At 41.3% G+C, this 21592-nt stretch overlaps 1 protein-coding gene across 2 annotated transcripts; it reads left to right on the forward strand.

Annotated features, from left to right (window-relative positions):
* The first annotated feature begins 840 nt into the window (after positions 1 to 840).
* Positions 841 to 19589, forward strand: CFAP97D2 (CFAP97 domain containing 2). 2 transcript variants are annotated; one of them, XM_019644763.1, is made up of 5 exons: positions 841 to 974; positions 6000 to 6080; positions 7032 to 7150; positions 10390 to 10572; positions 18676 to 19589. In XM_019644763.1, the coding sequence occupies exons 1-5, from the start codon at positions 885 to 887 to the stop codon at positions 18683 to 18685; spliced, it is 483 nt and encodes a 160-aa protein (XP_019500308.1). In that variant the 5' UTR covers positions 841 to 884; the 3' UTR covers positions 18686 to 19589. The 2 variants fall into 2 exon arrangements, with proteins under 2 accessions (XP_019500308.1, XP_019500309.1); XM_019644764.1 differs by having other exon boundaries at positions 18679 to 19589.
* The last annotated feature ends 2003 nt before the right edge of the window (positions 19590 to 21592 follow it).

Consider the following 21592-nt stretch of genomic DNA (forward strand, 5'->3'; position numbering starts at 1 on the left):
AATAGGCAGAACACGATTCCTCACAAAATGCCCCTATTTTATTCTTTATTTACACATAGCTGAACAACGAGTTCCCATTCACAGATTCTGCACTACAGCGTTTTGTGTAATAGATACTGTAATGTAACAAAGACTAGAATTCTGAAATGAAAATAATATTGCTATTTTGTCACTAACCAATTCCTCCAATCATGTCATCTCCAAAATTATGCTGATAATTTCAACAATGATGTATGACTCAACAGATATCCTAGAATCACTTTTACTTCACTTGTCTCATGGGAAACCCAACCCAACCCAACCCATGCAGATGAAAGCCACTGAGGCAGAAATGGCCTAAAATGGCAAAAACTTTCTATCACTAATCCTTGTCAACTGAAAAAAACCCCAACAATTTAATGATCTGCCACCTAAACTGCAAATAAAAATATTTGCAGTTGTCCACATTATTATAAGTTACTCAAAGATAGAAGAAAAGGGGACAGGGAAGGAAGGAAGGAAGGAAGGAAGGAAGGAAGGAAGGAAGGAAGGAAGGAAGGAAGGAAGGAAGGAAAGAAGGAAGAAAGGAAGAAAGGAAAGAAGAAAGGAAGAAGAGAAAAAGTTAGTTGGAGGAGAAACTCTTTGGCCTTATTCATGAGCATGGGAGAGGTGAGGGGTGGTCATCAAAATGGGATCATTAAGATCTCTTGGAAAATACACATTGGAGTAGAAAAATATTCAATTCTTTGTTAAGCACACACAGGCGATCCTCTTACCCTCTTTCTTTCCCCCTTGGATGCCATGACGACAGTCATGTGACCCAGCAAACACAGACCTCTCCAGGGTTGCACTGTGGCCTGAACCATTTGCTCTCTGAAGGGAGCAGGTTGATTTTGTTGATTGAGATGCACAGGGCACCCCAGCTGACTCTTCCCCGTGGCAGTAAGTACCTGCAGTGCACCTGGGAGAAAGCCTACCAGGATCACAGGAAAAAGGTAGGAAAGGCAGGTGCCAGGCCTTGGTGGCTCAGGGCGAGGCCCCCCCAGAGCAGAATGCGCAAAACACTAGGGCTTTCCCTGGAAACCAAAAACTAATTTTCTTTTCAGAGATAGAATGGTTGAAATGACATTTCCTTAAAAGGTTGGTCATATATGTTGCCATACAATGAAAATTCTATTAAATGAATTATGGGTTTTTTGTTGTGTTTTTTTTTTAAAGATTTTATTAGGGAATTGGGGGAGGGGAACAGTGCTGGGGAATCGGGAGAAGGGGAACAGACAAGTCGCTGTCCTTTTGTTCTTCAGTCTAGTTGTGGAGGACGTCGCTTCACTGGCCCATGTTGGTATTATCATTGCGCTCTTCCCGGGTGAGGTAGATCGGTCACCGGCCTCTGGACGGCCGCTCAAGGCGGCTCTTGGAAGCTCACACTGGCTGCCGGACACACACGGTAGCTTATAGCAGCCCACTGCAGCAAGGGCTGCAGCCTACGCCGTCGCCGGCGACTCACGGCAGCCCAGCTCCAGGTTGAGCTGTTGTTCAGCATCTTAGCTGTGGAGGGCAGTGTCACTGGCCCTCATGTGGGATCCGAACCGGTGCCCTGCTGCTCAGAGCTGGCATCCCAAGCCAACTCTTAACCAACGTGCCACTCAGCCGGCCCAATAGATTATGGTTTTCATGTGCCCTCATTGAGGACCATCCTTCCTCAATTAAGGCATATTTTATAAAGTACTTAATTTTTCATAAATGACTCGAAAATATCATAAGACAAAAAGATCCGAGGGACCCTTTCCCCTTTCAAAACAGCATATTCCAATGGGGATGAAAAGTGGATTTTATCTCCATTAGGAGATACATGATTATTTCCACTTTATTTGATGCAAACATGTTTGTCTTTTGAGAAGGTCACCATGTGGTTCCAAAATGGCCTGCTGTGTCTTCTGCCTGTGATACCTCCGTGGAGCCATCCAACTGCTCAGTGCTCGGTTGGGCATGTCTCTCCACATCTGTGTTCATTAAGGTTGAGAAATGCTATTAAGAAGGGACGCTCTTGAACAGGGTTGCTCTGTGATGATCTGAAGTGATTCTCCAGGCAGTGGACCCAAGGTTTCTGCAGGATAAGGAGACCCAGGCAAGCCTTTCCACTCCTTCCGGGTTTTGCCTGCCTGGGTTGTGGTGGCACGGTGTCCTCAGGGAGGCTTGAGTGGGACTTACAGCAAGGCTGGCCCGGTGTCCCACACACACACCTGGGCCTTGCACCCACTAACACCTTGAGAGCCCCACTGAGCACTCCTCGGCTGTCCAGGAATCACCCTCACTTCCTTAGACCTCTGGTCTTCCTAGAAATCTTGCCTGTGTCCTCTACAAAAAGCACACCCCTCCCCTCCCCCCGCCGCCCCATTGCTCTGTAGTCCCTTGTTCTGCTGTTTCATGTCACTGTATGATTGATACAACAGATGTATTATTTTATCCAGTCTATGAAGGTGGTGGCTGTGTCCTGTCACCATGATATTCTCAGCACCTAGCACACACAATGAGTACTTAGTAAATAGGTGTCACTAGAGAAAGATTGAAAATATGACAGTAATAAGTATAACTCAATTAGCATCACCTCTTTGAACAATAGATGAGAATCTAAACACCATGGGTGTTTTGTTGGTCAGTTTTGTATCCCAAGGACTAGAATCATCTCCTAGTAAGAGATAGATGGTTAACAAATGCCCTCAGTTTAAGTGAGTAACCAGGCTCTGTGCTAAGAAACAGTAAGATAAAGAAGATTTGACATAGTCCTTGCGGAAAGTAGCGAGCTGATTGAGTGGAGACCAGTGTGTTGACAGTTGGCATGGGCCCGAGGTGTGAGCATAGATACACACAGCACCGAGGGATGCAGTTCTGCAATGTCCTGGAAACACATGGTTGCTGGGTCTGACAATGGAGTGCTGGCACACCCCAATATGGCTTGTGGCCAGCAGCAGGGAACAGACGATCTTGGTGTGAGGTGTTAAAGGGAAGGCCACACATCGTACATGAAAGAAAATGAAGTGAAGATGGGGAGCCAGTCAAGGAGAGACACTGGGAGCCATATAAGGTCCAGGAGTCACTCTTGGGCACAGTCGACTAAGAAAGCTTTCAAAAAAAAGGGGGGTGAGGTGGGATTGTGGGTGAGGAATGGGACAACTGAAGTACAGCTTCCCAGGGGGTGGTTCCACGTGAAGACAATACCTGGAGTTCTGGCAGGGGTTTCTTGGAGAGGAGAGGTCAGGACATGAGGAAGTCAGAGAATGGAGGGTGCAGGGAGCTGGCACCCTGGGAATATAAGGGACCTGGATGCAATAGAGGAGAGAAAACAGACTTGGAGGAGAGTACTGTGCCCAAAACCATCTCTAGAAATCAAGTACCTCCGTCTCAGCCTGGCATCTCAACAGAGCCTTGTACCTTACACCTGAACACACATTTATGCTGAAATAAAATAATTTTAATAAGATACAAATTGCTATTGATATTTCCCTAACTAATAAAATATAGATATGTCATCCCTAAACCATTATCTTAATTAATAAACTCTAAAGGTGTTCTCTATAAGGTAAGAAATAAGACAAGGATGTCTCTTACACTGTTTTAAACTGTGTTGGAGGTATTTGTCAACGCAAACAGACAAGACAAATCCACTAGGCAAGAAAATAGGTATCTTTTTCTATTTGTATAATAGAGAAAATGATTTAAAATGTGGAGAACCCAAAAGGACCAATGGAAAAATAAATATAAACTTGGAAAAATAATTGATAACTTATATCACAAAGGGTTAATATCCTTATGTATAAAAAAAAACACCTTGTAAAACTAAGAAGAAAAATGCAAACAACCCCATATGGAAATGGGCAAGTGATATGAACAAAAAGTTCACAGAAAAAAGAATTGTAAATAGTTCTTAACCTATAAAAAGATTATCAACTTCACTTATAATAGAAAATTGCAAATTAAACATGTACTCTAATACCACTTCTCCACTATCAGATTGGCAAAAATCTCCAAACTTGTTGGTAGTGCTCTGGTGGGTAAAAGGGCACAGCTCTGGGGCAGGGGGTGATTTAGCAATATCTAATAAAACTATACACACATTTCCCCTTATCCAGCGGTCCCATTTCTAAGTATCCATTCTAAAGGTACATTGGCAAAAGTAGGAAAAGAAATTGCAAAAGATTCTAATTGCAGCATCATTTGTAATAGCAAAATTGAACTGAAATATGCATCAAAAGTGAGCGGGGTGAAGAAATTAGCATGTTTTCATACAGCGAAGTACCATGCAGCTATAAAAAGGAAGAAAAAACATCTCTATATAGTACTTACTATAAGGTGATCTCTAGGATGTATTGTGAAATGAAAAAAACAATGGGGTGAAAGATGTGTAAAATCTGCTATGTTTATCTAAAATAAGAGGATGAAAATGTATGTATACAGAGGGTGCCAAAAAAATGTATACACATTGTAAGAAAGGAAAAAACTGTATTAAAATTGTAATACTTGATATATACCGATAACAAAAGATGAATGCAAGTCATGTGTATATGTTTTTTTGGCACCCCCGGTATATATATTATATATATATTATATATATACATATACATATATATACATGTATATACATATGTATAATATATATACATATATAATATATATGTATATATATTATATATATAAATATATATTATATATATATACACACACACCTATAAATATATTTACACATACATACGTTATATATACCAGGCATGCCAAAAAAAATGTATACAAGTGGACACTTTGGTCAATGTTTCTCAAGCAGTAGTTTGCCATAATCAGAAGTGTCTGGACGCTGATGGTAACCACTTTGAGCACCTCTTGCAATTGCAGAAGTCAAACATGACTTGTATTCATCTTTTGTTATTGGTATATATTGACTATTACAATTTTAATACAGTTTTTCTTTCTTAAAAATGTGTATACTTTTTTTGGCGTTCTCTCTCTCTCCATGTATATATATATATATCTTTATATTTTCAGAAATGAAAGGAATATAAAGTTAGAAGAATTGTCAATAGGGATTAGGGCGAAGATGATAGGGATAGGTCCCAGACCACTTAGTAAAGGAAGTTGACAGATTTGACTTTGAAGCCATGTAAATATTTTACATATTATAAAACAAAATTAAATTTTCAAAGCATTCCAGAATGAGGGTGCTATTCAAACCCTCTCACCATCTAGGCCTTTTGCCATCTCCTGGCTCTCCCATACGTATTCCATCACTACACACTCCCTGAGTTTGATTCCCAGAGTGCACGATGCTCACGCATTCATTTTAGACAGACCCAGCTGGTGGAGCTTCCCAATGCTGTCACTTTCAGATTATTAGCTAATAGGCCTCAGTAATAGTGAGCTACAAGCAAGTATCTATATAGAATATGGGGGAATTCCTTTTTATGGCAAATGGTAGTACATATAGCCCTCACGCCCTTATTTCATCGCATTTTAAAATATAAATTTCTTTTTTTTGTTTGTACATCTTCTGATAGGATGTTTGTACATCTCTGCAGGAATCATTTTGCAGTTAATCAAGGTTTAAGGCACTCATCCTGAAAATATTGCTGGAGGCTCAGAGATTAGAGCGAGGTGGATACAGGGACATAATTCACTGTCTCAAAGGCCTTTGGCAATAGAATACTGAATAGAAATGTCAGCTGGTGGTTACGGTTAACGAATTCTCATTCCTCAGGACCCACTTAATTCTATTGTCATCTCCACTTGGAAACGACAATGTAGGCTCATTTTTGAGGGTTGCCTGGCTCCTCCAGGGTATATTCAGATTCTGAATAAAGTCCTGTGCCTTATTCAGAACTTTCCACAGGCTGACTTGAAATCTTTGGTGCCATGAATAATGATCTATACATGTCCCCAGTACGAGCAACCCAGAAACTGTGTCATCTAAGATCACATTAATTATCTACTAAAAGTGTGCCTGGGGTCATGCAGCCCTCTCTATACCGTAGGTCCAAGATGCCCAGCCGCTCGTGGACACCCGTGCCCCGCTGTCTCTCAGCCACCTCCACCTGAACCTCAAGAAGCTGAAGGTAATTTCAGTTCCACCTCCCAGGTACTGTCATAGCTAACTAGAACTCATCAGCTTAAAAACCCAGGTAAACAGAAAAGATAGGCTCAATAAGGAATACACAAATCACCATCAAAGGGAAGAGACCGCCAAGGCAACCAATTAACCTCATCTTGCCCCAAATGGAGCTGGTGGGTAATTGTGTGAGAAATCTTTCTCTAGTCGTCCCTCACCTCTTCAGGAAAAGGGGGAAGGGGAGGAGAGGAAATGTGCAGTGGCAATATATTCGGTGTAGGTCTAGAGTAATTAATTAGCATCATTTCTGTAATCTAAGCCATTTCATGACCACCTCAGAACATTTATTGCTTAAACCGTAAGCCATCTAGTGAGAGTAAGAATCACACGGTTATGTGGATAGCAATGTCTCCAAAAGCAAAATTTGTGCTTTTTATGTGCCTGTTAAGTAATAATATCCTAAATGGGCAGAACAAACACTAAGTAACCAGTTTCAAGCAAATCAGCAGATCAATCAACTTGAAAACCTAAAAACAAGAGGATTGTTATTTCCTGTGGGCTTAAATCTTTTCTCCTGCTGGACAGTATAAAATATCTCTCTTACAATATAAAGTGACTTCCTCATTAGCATCACTGTCACAGGTCGGAGTTTTAAGGGATGACCTAATTTCACAAAGAATTCTATCATCCTCGCTGTTACTGCCACTCTGAGCATATGAAATTTGGCCCCATCCTAATGTCTCTCAATTCCTAGACAAAGGAGCCTGCAACATGTCACCCTTGCTGCTGAAGCTTGCCACAGCAGCACTTGATGATATTTGAGGAGGCAATGTAAAACCCACAGGGTGCTCAAGTCAAAGGAAGTGTGGGGTGAAGGCATCCTCTGGATAAATGTGTGCACAGTAATAGCATGGGCACAGCTGGTGCTTCTAAAGGCTCCTTGTGTGTCTGCTTGCAGCTGGAGGAGGAGCGGCTCTCTGTCATTGACAGGGACAACTGTCTGCTGCTGGAGAAGGTGTCCTGCATCATGAGGACCAGGGGACAGACTGACAACAGAAATGACTACACACACAGAAGGTAACTGGGGGCCCCTGCCACTAGTCAGCACCACATCTGGAAGGGCCCAGAGCACTTGGCTCCTGGGTCTAAGCAGAAGAGTTGCCCATGAGCCAGAGTGAGGCATTTCCATCCTCTCTCAAGGGAGTCATAGGCCAGAGAAGTGCCTTTTCCTCTGTGGTCCATGAATCGAAGTTTTACCAAAGACTCAGCTTCAGTCTGGAGTGTTTGGGGCAGGTGGAGTGGGCTTGGGTGTCAGGAATGCCCCATGCTTCTTAGCTGTACCCCCTATCCAGCCCTGTCATTAAAACCTGGAGCTCTGGGTCAATCTCCATTTTCCTGGGGCAGTCTACATTAGATCTAAAATTACTTTCTACTTTAAAGACAGATATTTAACCTGAGTATAAAATTGTTGTTCAGTGTTGCTTACCTTAAAACTGTAATGAGGGGCCTACGATAACAGTTAATCCGAGGTGTCACTCAGGGAGAAGCTTACCATGTCCCTACTTCTACTTCAGAGCTCTGAGATTTGGGCCACAGGGAGAAGCAGACCATAAAACAGAGAGATCCTGGTGTCTTCCCACAAGGACTGGCTTCATTTGCAGCAGAGTATAGGGGAGTCCAAGCCTCACTGGACATGAAATAAAAAGTATCCAAATTGGGAAGGAAGATGTAGATCTGTCTCTATTCACAGACGGTATGATCCTGCATATAGAAAACCCTAAGGAAACCACTTAAAAATAGAAGCTATTAAAACTAATATACAAATTCAACAAGGTAGCAGGATATAAGATCAATACACAAAAGACAGTTATATTTATATATAGTACTTGCAATGAACAATCTGAAAATGAAATTAAGAAAATGATTTCATTCACAAAGCATCAAAATAAATAAAATACTTCGAGACAAATTTAACAAAGGAAGTGCACAACTTATATTCTGAAAACTACAAAATATTATGAAACAAATTAAAGATCCAAATAAATGGAAAAAAATCCCTTGTTCATGGATCAGAAGACTTACTATTGTTAAGATGACAATATTCCCTAAACTGATCTACAGATTCAATGCTATCAGAATCCTAGCTGACTTCCTTGTAAAAACTGACAAGCTGTTTCTAAAATTCATATGGAATTGTAAGGGACACGAAATAGTCAAAACAATCTTGAGAAAAAAAGAACAAAAATAGGAGGGCTAATGTTTCCTGATTTCAACTTACTACAAAGCAATGGTAATCAAGACAATGTGATACTGGCCTAAAGGCAGACATGTAGATCAATAGAATAGAATTGACAGTCCAGAAATAAACGCATGTGTCTATAGTCAATTTATTTTCAACAGTTTCCAAAACCATTCAACAGGGAAAGAATAGTCTTTTCAGTAAATGGTTCTGGGACAACTCCATATTAATATGCAAAAGAGTGATGTTGGACTCTTACCTCACACCATATACAAGAATTAACTCAAAATATGGGACGCCAGAGGGCCCCGGTTCGGATCCCACATATGAGGGCCAGTGACACTGCCCTCTACGGCTGAGATGCTGAACAGAGCTCGACCTGGAGCTGGGCTGCCATGAGTCACTGGTGATGGTGTAGGCTGCAGCCCCTGCCTCAGTGGGTTGCCATGGGCTACCGTGTGTAGCCAGCAGCCAGCGTGAGCGGCCAGCAGCTGCCGTGAGTGGCCGTCCTGAAGCCCACGACTGATCTGCCTCGCCCGGGAAGAGCGCAATGATGGTGCCAACTTGGGTCAGTAAAGCAACGTCCTCTACAACTAGAGTGAAGAACAAAACGACAGCAACTTGTCTGTTCCCCTCCCCCCAATTCCCCAGTGATGCTTCCATCCCCCAATTCCCCAATAAAAATCTTAAAAAAAAAATTAACTCAAAATAAATAAAAATCCTAAATGTAAGAGCTGAAACTATAAAACTCTCAGAAGAAAACATGGAGGTGAAACTTCCTGACCTCCTATTTGACAGTGGTCTTAGATATGACACCAAAAGCATGAACAGCAAAAGAGAAAATAGATAAATTGTACTTAATTAATAAATTGTACTTAATTAAAATTAAGAACTTTTGTGTTTCAAAAACACTCTTAAGAAAGTGAAAAGACAACCTATAAAGTGGGGGGAAATATTTGCAAATCTTGTGTCTGATAACGTAACTGCATGTAGAAAAATGAAGAATACTTACAGACAATGATAAAAAGACAAATAACCCAATTAAAAGATGGGCAAATGATCTGAGTAGCTATTTCTCCAAGGAAGACATACAAAAGACTAATAAACACTTGAAAAATGCTCAACATCATTAGTCATCAGAGAAATCCAAGTCAAAAATTTCAATGTGATACCACTTCACACCCATTAGGTTGGCTAGAATCAAAAAGGCCTTCTGCTTGAAGGTCGCTAGATCCTAAAACCTGTGTTCCATTCCTTCCTCCTTGCTCCTCTGCTCTCCTCTAGCTGATTGGGACCCAGCTACTCTTGATTCTTCCTCTCCAGCAGCTCCCTTCTGCATGGATGCAGCCACCTGATTCAGGCCTTCTTCACCTCTCACCTGGACCACTGCAGTGGGCTCCCAATTGATGCCCCTTTCCAGTCTCGTTCCATCCAATCTGTGTGCTTCATCCTTTCTCCACAGTGGTCTTTCTAAAATGCACATCTGAATGTGGTTTAAAGCCTTTCGGTGGTCCCCATTACCTTCAAGATAAATCAGAACTCATTGAGCTACACGCAAGCCCTCCCAAGTCCAGCCTCTGTTAACCTCCCACTGCACTTCTCTAGACATGTCATACCGCCTGGGTTGTTCTTCCTCTCTGTGCTTGCTTGGTGACACCCACTATTCTTTCAAGCCTCTGTCCCAGTGTCACTTCTGATTACCATCTCTTCCTACTGCCTGCAGGAAGCCCCGAGCATTCCCATCTCTGTATTCCCAATGCATCTACAATGCCATGTTACATTTTCTCCTCTACATGTCATCTCCCTTAACTAGGCCATAAGATCCCTGAGTTCAGGACTGTGTTTGTTCATCTCTGAAGCTCAGCATCTCCCAATCTGGGCACCTGGAAAAGATGGTCTACTAAGTGTTTGTAGAACAAGTGAACAAGAGCAAACACTCCCTCTCTGGGGGCCTTTCCTGCCCTGTTGACACTCAGGCTCATCCCCTTGAATGCAGAATGAAGACTCTGTCACAGCTTTAACTCTCTCAGTATTTCAATAAATAACTGTGCTTTTTTTTTTTTTGGAATTTAAACAGGGGAAACAGAGAACAGGAACTTCATAGAATGCAAAGAAAAAACAAAATCATTCTGGGAAGGATCACAAACTCAGAGCCGTTGTATCAAGCTCAAAAACGGCAAGAAGACTGTGCAAGAACTGAGAAGTACCGGGACAGCCTCATGAAGTATCCTGGGAGACGGCAGACTTGCAAAGGGAAAAGGTACCTGTGGTTTCTTTTTCATTTTAAATTCATAGCTTTCTGAAATTTCCATTCACTTCCTCAGATTCATCAAACATATGGGTTCAACTAACTCTTTGCTGTTTTAGGGCATTTTATTCTATTGTCAAATGTATGCCAAATGGTCACATCCTAATAATAGAAGACACAGAACAATGACTCAACTGATGCATTCACTGTTTCTTCACACGCACACACAAAAAATTATGAGGAAGTAAAAATGAGCTCAGTTGATTGATTACATGTTGTAGGAGAAAGATTTGGTGAAAAATAATAATTTATCAGGATACTATGCATAAAAATTAATTAGAAAATCACATGACAATCCTGAATTAGCTGTCACCCACTGTGTCCAGAAAAGCAAAGAAAATCAATAATTTGAAAGAGTTTGCCAGATAACTTACACTCTAAACTCTCCCTCTTCATCTTATCCTTGTTGCTGGCAATAGCATGATTCTGAATGAAGAAAAATGTAATTTTAATTTTGTCATTAATTATCCTGCTTATGAATGTCCCAATGAATCAAGTTAGAGTTGTAAAATCTTCCTTCAATTCCTTTACCTGGATATATAGCCATTATGTTGTGGAATATTCTCTCAGGTTGCTTTCTCCTGAAATCTGGTCCTCCATGCGGGAAAATGCATGATATCAAAGTTTAAATAACCACTCCTGGCCCCAAGCCCCCATGCTGAGCATGCTCCACCCCACAGGCTCCCATCCCATGCTCCTCCCCCAAGGGGTTCTACCCCTTTAGGTCCTGGCTGGCCCCACAGACATTGGAGTTGGTGTTGGCTCTACCAACGCTTTTCTCCTTGCCTGGTAGGGACATTGAGAAGCCTTCCTGCCTGCTTGCCTTGGACATTTCTTACAGAATCTTGAGGCATGGGAAGTACAAGTATCTTTTGTCAAGATGCATAACTAATAAGCAATTACTAATCACTAAGGCATTCAGAAAATTTAGTTTGTTTTGCAGTTGGCACTGAAACTTGAACATTTTGTTTCAAATCTTTATTTTTAATTATGAAATGAATATGTTTCTTGATTGTAAAAAATAAAATATCACACAGTACAGAGTGTCTAAGTGAAAAGTGGGGTTCCTCTTGGACTGAACTCCCTAGAAGTAATCAGTTAACAACTTGTTTGTGAACATTGACTTTATTCATTATTTGTTTAAACAAAAATGGGATCATACTCTGTATAGTTTTCTGTAAATTGCTCATTTCATTCAATAGTGTATCAGGGGACTGGTTTCCTGTCCATACATAAAGATCCTTTCCATTCTTTTGTAGTAGTTAGAAAGTGGTTTTGTACAGATGTGCCCTAGTTTATTTAATTAGTCCCCTAACTATAGAAATTTAGGTTGTTTCCAGTTTTTCACTATTCCAAATGAAACTATGACAATCATCCTAGCTCATATGTATCTTTACACATATTATTTCTATAATTTATATCCTAGAAATAAAATTGTTAAATCAAAATGTATGCACATTTAATTTTTTGATACTTCCAAATTGTCCTCCAAAATGGTCTAGTAATTTGTACCTCTAACTAGCAGTGACATCAAAATGTCTGTTTCCTCACACTCTTGCCAACACTCATCATTATACATATTTTATTTTATTTTATTTTTTTAAAGATTTTTATTGGGGAATTGGGGGGATGGGAACAGTGGTGGGGACTTGGGGGAAGGAGAACAGACAAGTTGCTGTTGTTTTGTTCTTCAGTCTAGTTGTGGAGGACGTTGCTTCACTGGCCCAAGTTGGCACCATCATTGCGCTCTTCCCGGGTGAGGCAGATCAGTCACCGGCTTCTGGACGGCCGCTCACTGCGGCTGCTGGCCGCTCACGTTGGCTGCTGGCTACACACGGTAGCCCATGGCAACCCACTGCCACAGGGGCTGCAGCCTACACCATCGCCAGTGACTCATGGCAGCCCAGCTCCAGGTTGAGCTGTTGTTCAGCATCTTAGCTGTAGAGGGCAGTGTTACTGGCCCTCATATGTGGGATCCGAACCGGGGCCCTCTGGCATCCCAAGCCAGTTCTTAACCAACGTGCCACTCGGCCGGCCCCTCATTATACATATTTTAGAATCTGCCTCCATCTAATTTCTTCTTCTATGAATTGTCTGTTCATACCCTTTTGATGAATTTCCTATGGGTGTGTCTCTTTTTGGTATTAATATGTGGTCACTGTTTATAAATTACCAATATTTACTTTTTTCTATTATCAATGTCACAAATTCTTTCTCACACTATTACTTGTCATTTTACCTCAGTTTACTTTTGGATCATCAAATCTGTCACCGTTTTCCTTTATTGCCTCTGGTTCTTGGGCCATACACAGACAGGGGTCTCTCAAGATAAGATTGGAAAAATATTCTCTTATATTTTCTCCTAATACTTTTATAGTTTTCTTGATTAATTTTAAATTTTTAATTAATATAGAATTTAATAAATATGGAATTTTTATACATTGTGTAAGATAGAGATCACAGTTCATTTTCCCCCCAAATGTATTGCAATTAACAAAATCAGTTTGCAACATCAAAAACTTTTCATATTCTTCATACTTTATGCAAACAGCATCCCAGAGGTTTACAGCAGCTTACACTACCCCTTTCCCTCCCCCGCCCCCCAGCCTTACACACAGACATTTCTTAAGTCCTCACCAACATAAAAGGAGGAGTCACCACCTTGATTGCCAGTAAAATTATGTCTCTTCCCGTGAGTTCTCTGTATCCTGGGGCCCTTTTCCATTGGGATCTCATGTTATTTGTGTTGCTACCTCTGCTGTCATCCTTCAGTTTGTATCTATCTAATTTGTTTCTTTGACATCATTTTATTTTTGGTACAGAGGGTGCCAAAAAATGTATACACATTTTAAGAAAGGAAAGAACTGTATTAAAATTGTAATACTCAATATATACCGATAACAAAAGATGAATGTATACATTTTTTGGCACCCCTGGTATTTCTATGTCCTTTTATTTCAGGTTTGTGTCTTCTAAACAGAAAACTGTAATTTTTATTTTATCTAGTCTGAGAGGCCTTTTCCCCTTCAGTTTTATCCATTTACATTTATTGACATAAGTATTGTGTTTGCTTTCATTTCTGGCTTTTTGTTTGTTTTTGTTTCTTTACTCTCCCCCACCACCTCGCGTTTATATTGTTTTCTTTAGCAAATATCAAGAAAATGCTTGGAACTTATGCTTCAAATCCATCCTTGTTCATTTACTTTGATTCTCCTGAAAGTCCTTTTTCACCTAACAGGAAATAGATAAAGCCCAAGAGATGTTAAGATAAAGCAAAACAAAGGGAGGGAAAACAGAAGCCTCTAGAAGTGGGGTTTCCTGCAGCGGACGGCACAGAGACTGCCCTTCGTTTGAAGTCTCACCAGCTTTGCTAAGCATTTCAGGCTGGGCCCCTGTGAGGCAGCTCTTAGGAATGGTGCCTTGGCATAGACGTGCTCAGTGCTGACAAAGACCAGACGGCAGGGAGCCAGGCCAGCCAGCTTCCCAGCGTTGGGCCTCCTGGTGAGATGATCACTGCTCTGTGCTTTCCTTCTTTGCGAAAAGACAAACATGGAAACGCATAAGGAAACAACTGCCAACTCCTTGCCTCTGGTTCCCAAGTCAGAATATTGATCTGAGTGTCCCAAATCAAAAGGCAGTTCTGTCACCAGCGGCTGTCACGCCCTGTTATAAATTTCCAAGGCCTTCTGCTTCTGTGTGTCGGTGAGGGAGGGAGGTTCCTCAGTCCCAAATCTCCTTCCCTGCCACCAGGTCTGCGGGCTTTGAACTAGCAGGAATTTCCCTTTTTCTCTATGCGCCTCCAGCCTCCCAGTCTTGGAAACATCAAGAACTTAGTCAGCATTGAGGTGGGGGCGGGGATAGCAGACACATTTTTATGGGTAGGGCTCTTCTCTTCAGAAAGAGAAACAAAATCAAGCTGTTTACAAACTGCAGGTTTAGGAAGGAAAGAGCTCAGTTTTATAGGACAAGAAAGTTGGAAAGTGGTCCCAAGAAACTCTAGTAGCTGCCCTTGACCAGCTGTCTGAAGATCAGATGTCCTCTCCCAAACGTCCTGTCTGCTGGGTCTGAGACCTTTGCTGGTCCAGCACAGACAGGGTATACCACAGTTTACCCTTACATTTCCAGAAAATAGGCCTCTCATGACTTGGCAACTGCCAATAAGAAAACTGTCCTTCCTCCCTAGAGTCCATATTCTTTCTCCTCTTCCTGAGTAGCATCTCCTAAAGGAACATTGTACTTTTCCTGATTTGCTGAAGAGCTGCCCTGTCAGCTCTCCTGGATGTCTCAATCTTTTTTTTTTTTTTTTTGGCTAGTTTAAATATTAACTTGAAAAATATCTCAAATATTTTGAAGGAAGGGTTTCAACTTTTCATCTTCCTCACCCTTTTCAAATCATCCTCATTTATCCCTAATTCCAAAGTGAGAAATTACTTAACTAACTTGGTAACTATTTTTTACTGAGGGATGATAAGATTTCTATAAGATCACCCAATAAAATCCATTAGCCATCCTGGAATTTACTGGAGCCCTCGGTTAACGGGAAGTATGTATTACTCTAATCCAGGGCCTCAGCCCCAAATAACCCACGTACAGGAGAGGAAAACAAAAATAAAACAAACACAAGTGATCTCCAGGAGCAGCACTTAAATGTTTACGTGATCAGTGCAATATGGCACGGCGAGGATGCAGGGGACATGAAGCTGACTCCAGGTTCACTCAGCCCCGTTGCACCTCCATGTCTAGTTGTAAAGGGATGATATGAACCACTGCCTAGAACTCATGTTAAATGAGTAGCATTTGCAAAACTGATTTTGAAGGTGCCTGGCATTTCCTTGGCAAGCAATGAAATTGTTTTTTTTCTTTCCTTCTTCACTGTATGCATCTGCCACACAGAATAAAAACACTAACTAATTTAAAAAAACACTAACTCAAAAAGATATCTGCACCCCATGTTCATTGCAGCACTATGTACAATAGCCAAAGACATGGAAACAATCTGAGCGCCCATTGATGGATGAATAGATAAAGACACTATGGTATATAATATATATATATATATATATAATGGAATATCATTCAGCCCAAAAGATAGTGAAACCTTGTCATTTGAGACAAATGGATGGACCTCAAGGGCATTATGCTAAGTCAGGCAGAGAAAGATAAATACAGTGTGATCTTTCCTATATGTCGAATCTTAGAAGAAAACCAAAAAACCAAGTTCATAGAGACAGAAAACAGGTTAGTGATTCCCAGAGGCAGGGGGTGAGGGCGGGAAGTGGGAGAAATGACTGAAGAGGTCCCAAAGGTTAAAAAAAAAGTACAGACAGAGACTTTAACATTTACGCAAACCCTAAATTTCTGTTTATTGAAAATCATTTATTAAGAACATGTAAGCGAGCCAGCCGAGTGGCGCGTTGGTTAAGAGCTGGCTTGGGACGCCAGAGGGCCCCGGTTCGGATCCCACATATGAGGGCCAGTGACACTGCCCTCCACAGCTAAGATGCTGAACAACAGCTCAACCTGGAGCTGGGCTGCCGTGAGTCGCCAGTGACGGCACGTGGGTTGCCATGGGCTACTGTGTGTAGCCAACAGCCAGCGTGAGCAGCCAGCAGCCAGCGTGAGCGGCCAGCAGCCACTGTGAGCAGTCGTCCAGAAGCCAGCGATTGATCTGGCTCGCCTGGGAAGAGCGCAATGATGGTGCCAGCTTGGGCCAGTGAAGCAACGTCCTCCACAACTAGACTGAAGAACAAAAAGAATAGCAACTTGTCTGTTCCCCTTCCCCCAATTCCCCAATGCTGTTCCCCTCCCCCAATTCCCAAATTAAAAAAAAAAAAGAACATGTAAGCAAGTAGTATCTTAAGACATTTACCCACCTCAAGGATTTAGTGTGCATGGTGTGTGTGTGTGTGTGTGTGTGTGTGTGTGTGTGTGTGTATTGGGGAAGTGGGAGTGGAAATAAATGGGATGATGAAAAAGTAGGGGCTGCTGTTAAAGTTACAGGTATTTCCATTCTTTTATAAAAGTACAAAGCCAGGAATAAAGTGACATTTTTATATAGGTAGTTGGAATCAAGAATTTAATTATTAAAATATTCCTGTATCATCAGTTAACAAGTTTCATTGAAAACATACTATATATCCAGCACTCAGCATAGCTCCCAGTAGGGATTTGTTATTTTAGGCTTATAGTTAGAGGTGAAAGAGAATCCAATAGGTTCTTATCTAAAGGTTTTAACCATTTAAGATAACGGAAAAATCTTTAATGTGGTTTACTTTAAGCCACAGGAATCCATCACTGTGATTATTGAGGTGGCATTTCAACTTACATCTTGAGCAATATATAAGCTTTGGGAATATTTTGTGATTATATTGACTACCCCTTGATGGGTTGTTTGCCTGATTATATCTTAACTATATTGTGCAAATGAATAAAACTCTAAGAATTCACCTAGCACTTTAGATGAAACACAGGTATGTGGGTCACAGCCCCCCCCCCACACTATTTGTGTGGTAACTGGACACTCTCTGGTGGAGGAAAGGCAGTGAGCCTTAATTCTTTTCAAGTGCAAATGATTGCATAGCAGACAAAAGGACCTTAACCTACCTCTTTCCCTGACAGACATGCACAACTAGTTCTCACTACCCCAGATTTTATCCACAGATGATTCCCAGAACAGCCTTCAGAGAGGGATGAGGGGAATGAAAGAAAAAAAAAAAACAAATCAACTAGGGTTTGGGTGACATTCTGAAGGCTCTCTACATCCAACACAAACAAGCAAATAAAGTTCAAGGTACAAGTGTAGAAGCACTGATTTAGTGTAAAATACTATGATGTGTTTTAGAAAGATTTTCAACAACAAAACTGTAATAATAAAAGATTACCTGATTTTTTAAATAGACATTTCTCCAAAGAAGATGTATAAATGGCCAATAAGCCCATGAGAAGATGCTCAATGTTATTAGGGAAATGTAACTCGAAACCACAAGACCTAACTTCATACCCACTAGTTGACTTGAATCAAAAGACAGAAAATAAAGGGCTGGCCGAGTGGCTCAGTTTGTTAAGAGCTCGCTCAAGAGTTTGAGCTCTGAGCAACAGTTGTTCAATTCCCAGCACGAGCTAAGCTGCCACTGAGGTGCCAACAGGGGCAGGATGGCTCAGCTAAAAAAAAAAAAAAAAAACATAGAAAAGACAGGAAATAACAAGTGTTAAAAAAATACATAGAAAAGACAGGAAATAACAAGTGTTAAGGAGGAATGTGGAAAAACTGGAACCCTCATCCTTTGCTGGTAGAAATGTAAAATGGTACAGCCACTTTTTGAAATAGGCTGGCTGTTCCTCAAAAATTTAAATATAAAGTTACCATATAACCTAACAATTCCACTCCTACCCAAGAGAATTGAAAACATATGACCATATAAAAACTTGTACAAGATTGTTTATAGCAGCATGATTTATAATAAGCAAATAGTAGAAACAACCCAAATGTGAATCAATTGATGAACATATAAACAAAATATGATATAACCATACAATGGAATGTCATACAATCATAAAAAGAAATAAAGTTCTGATGCATGTTACATTATATAAGGTAAACCTTGAAAACATTATGCTTAATGAGAGAAGCTGGATACAAAAGACCACATATTGTATGATTCCATTTATATGAAATGTCCAGAATAGGCAAATCCATAGAGACACAAAGTAGATTCATGGTTGCCAGGGGCTATGGAAAGGGGAATTGGGGAATGATAACTAAGAAGTATGGGTTTTGGGAGGGAGGGGTGATGAATTCTAAAATTGAATTTGGTGAAAATACACAACTCTGAATATACAAAAAACTACTGAAATAAGCACTTTAAAAGGGTGAATTTTATGGTAGAGAATTACGTCTCACTGAAGCTGTTATTTTTTTAAAGATTATATAATTCTAAATAAAGTAAAATTATCAATGCGTTGAAATACTCCATTTCCCTTGCATTTTAGTACATTGATATTTTACTGTCCTTGCCTAAGGAAGTTGTTTGTTTCCAATTTGTATGTTTGATCCAGCAGGAACTGAAACTGAACTTCAGCAAGGCCACATCCAAGCCTGGACCCAAAAAGTTAAGCAGGAAGAGAGGACTCAGAACAAAAATTGAAAAAAAAAAAGACAAGTCTGAGAAATGATGATGGAGAAATGGCACGGCTGCCATGGGCTTCCAATGCCCAAGCCACTGCTGGTCCTCAGGGTGCTGGCCAGGTCCTCTCCACTGTTATCACACTGAGGACAGCTGTAAATGTGCATGAGGCAGCACTCTAAAACGGTGTGTGTTTACACAATGTACTTGACCAGATGATGCAGCAAAACTATTTTTGTGCTTCTTGAGCTGATAGCTGGAAACAAATTATGCACAGTAATATTGGGAACTCAAGGATTTTGAATTAGATTTTTTTCTCTAGCTAATAATATTTACTCTGTTACCATAGTTTGTGCTGTTGAGAATTTGTTTATAATTCCCAGGTGAATTTGTATAATTTACATTAAAAACCTGTGATTGTTACCTTAACAAATAGCTAAATAAATCAGATGAAAACTCCTCAATATGATGAAACTACAGCTGACTCCAGAATACATAACCTAAGATGTAAAAGGAATCACTGGGTCTTGGTTAGAGTAATTAAGTGTGGCTAAGAGTGTCTCAGAAACTGCTTACTTTCTGTCATGCCCAGGTAAGATCATGCTTAACCTATTCAACAACAATTAACATCTATCTTACAGTTAGTGCCTCAAGAACTGATTTAAAGACTCATACAACCTTCATTTATTTATTTAACAAATTCTGTGTATGTTCCAAGCACTAGAGACTCAAGATAAAGAATACAGATGTGGTCCCCGCCTCACAGAGCTGGACCCCTTGGTAAGGTTACAGTAACTACAGTATTTCCCCATGTATAAGACACTCCTGTGTATAAGGCACACTTTAATTTTGGGGCCTGAAATTTGAAAAAAAATGTAGTACATAAAGTTATTGAATTCAAGTTTTATTCATCATAAAATTCATACAACTCCTCATCACTGTCAAAACTCCCAACCATTAGCTGGTCCTCATCTGTGTCTGATGATGAATCACTGTCTTCATATATTGCCTCTCGTGGCCTTCTTCTGCCATGGCATTTTCAGTAGGGTTTCTTCTCCACATAGCCAGTCTTGGATTGTTTTCTAAGTTGGAGGAGGACTGAACTTACGTTCAGCAGCACGATTTCCATTCACTTTTGCAAACTGGATCACTTTTAACTTAAATTCAGCAGTGTACGAAAATCTTTTCTGAGCCATTTCTAGGCAGAACGTGGCAAAATGTAACCTACCGTAACATACCAGTAAGAAGTGCGAAGCAATAAGCAAAAAGACAACAAGCGTGAAAAAGTGGGACATGCAAGTAAAAAAACTACAACCACTGTATAAGACGCACCCAATTTTTAGACCCCAAATTTTTCGAGAAAGGGTGCATCTTATACATGGGGAAATATGGTAATTACTCTTCACTATATTTAACTCATGCTATAGATTTAGGTTGAATTCGCTACTAAAAAAGTAAAGGAGAAGAGAGATCCAAGATGGTGGAGAATATAAACACTCTGCCTGCTTCCTTCCATGAACAAATTAAAATTACAACTCAATTATTGAACAATCAACCTGGAGGACCATCTGAAGTCTGGTTGAACAGAAGTTTTATAACTAAAGATACGAAGATGCCACATTGAAACTGGTAGGAGGTGTGGAGGCACAGAACTGTTTAACCCCAAACCTCCATGTGGTGGTTGAGAACTGGAGGGGATAGCTTAGCCAAGGAAGTTTGGAGGCCAGTGTGGAAGTTCCCCACACTGGCCTCCGAAGTCCAGAGTACGGGTATGGGAAGAGGAGCTATCATAACATCTGGCTGTGAAAAACAGTGGGAATTCTAGCCATCCAGGTGGGACTGAAGGCTGTGGGAAAACCAGATATCCTCTTAAAGGGCTTGTGCACACTCTTTCACTCCCAGGCGCTCAACTTGGGTTCAAGCAGAGGGACAGTAACTCGGGGAGTGTCAGAGACGTATGGGTGGGGGGGGGCATACTGAGTTGTGTAGCTGCAGGACGAGGGTTGGAGGACAGTTGCCATTTTCCCTGTATAGGGTCCTGCTCTCATGCAGCCAGGCAGGTAGCTGCCATCTTTAATGTGTTAAGCCCTCACTCCCCCTCCCCTCATGCTTATGGCCAAATCTGAACCTGATTGGTTTGATGAGTTCTGGGGCTTTGCCCCGCTGACTCACTGGGACTCCGCCCCACCCAACTCCCCTAATACTGGAGGTACTTTCTCCAAGAGCATCCAGTCGTGCTCAAATTGCACCCTTTCCAGGAAAACTATCAGAGTCTGACAGAATTCAGGTGGGTGGCAACTGGCCTTGGTGTGTTCTGAGGCTTTTGCTGAGTAGCTTCAGGTTCAGTACTGGCACCAAACCTGGTGACCACAACTCTTCCCGCTCTCATGAGTCCCTGAGGCCCTGCCTTACTTAACTCATATACCACATGAGGCTTTATCAGTGGCTGAACCTTAAGGGAGCTGGCAGGTGGCAGCAAGCCTTGGGGTATCCTGGCATTTTGTAGAGCTACCCCATGCCTGGTACTGGTGGCAGACATCCTCAGTTCGTAGTGTGGCTTCTCCCATGCACCTCCAGGGTTAACACAGGCAGCAAACAACCACGGATCACTTTGTAGCTCCTACCAGGTAGTCCCTGGCTTGTCACAGGCAGTGGGTGACCTGGGCCTGCACTGGAGCCCCTCCCAAGAGGCCCCAGAACCATACTTGGAAGTTGGCTTCAAACCATAGCAGAGAACTGCCCAATTAGCCCCACAAGCAGCACACCCAAAGGGCAGGCTTAACAGGCACCAGAGCCCACTGGGGCAAATCCCACTCAGAGTGGGTAAGCCCCCTGCACAGCAATCTGTA

This window comes from Hipposideros armiger, unplaced genomic scaffold (assembly GCF_001890085.2).
Source record: "Hipposideros armiger isolate ML-2016 unplaced genomic scaffold, ASM189008v1 scaffold_91, whole genome shotgun sequence".
Classification (NCBI taxonomy): domain Eukaryota; kingdom Metazoa; phylum Chordata; class Mammalia; order Chiroptera; family Hipposideridae; genus Hipposideros; species Hipposideros armiger.

Coding starts and splice junctions, on each gene's coding strand:
- CFAP97D2 (XM_019644763.1), top strand. CDS start 885: ATGCACAGGGCACCCCAGCTGACTCTTCCCCGTGGCAGTAAGTACCTG. Junction 975..5,999: donor ACCAGGATCACAGGAAAAAG/GTAGGAAAGGCA, acceptor TCTATACCGTAG/GTCCAAGATGCCCAGCCGCT. Junction 6,081..7,031: donor TGAACCTCAAGAAGCTGAAG/GTAATTTCAGTT, acceptor GTCTGCTTGCAG/CTGGAGGAGGAGCGGCTCTC.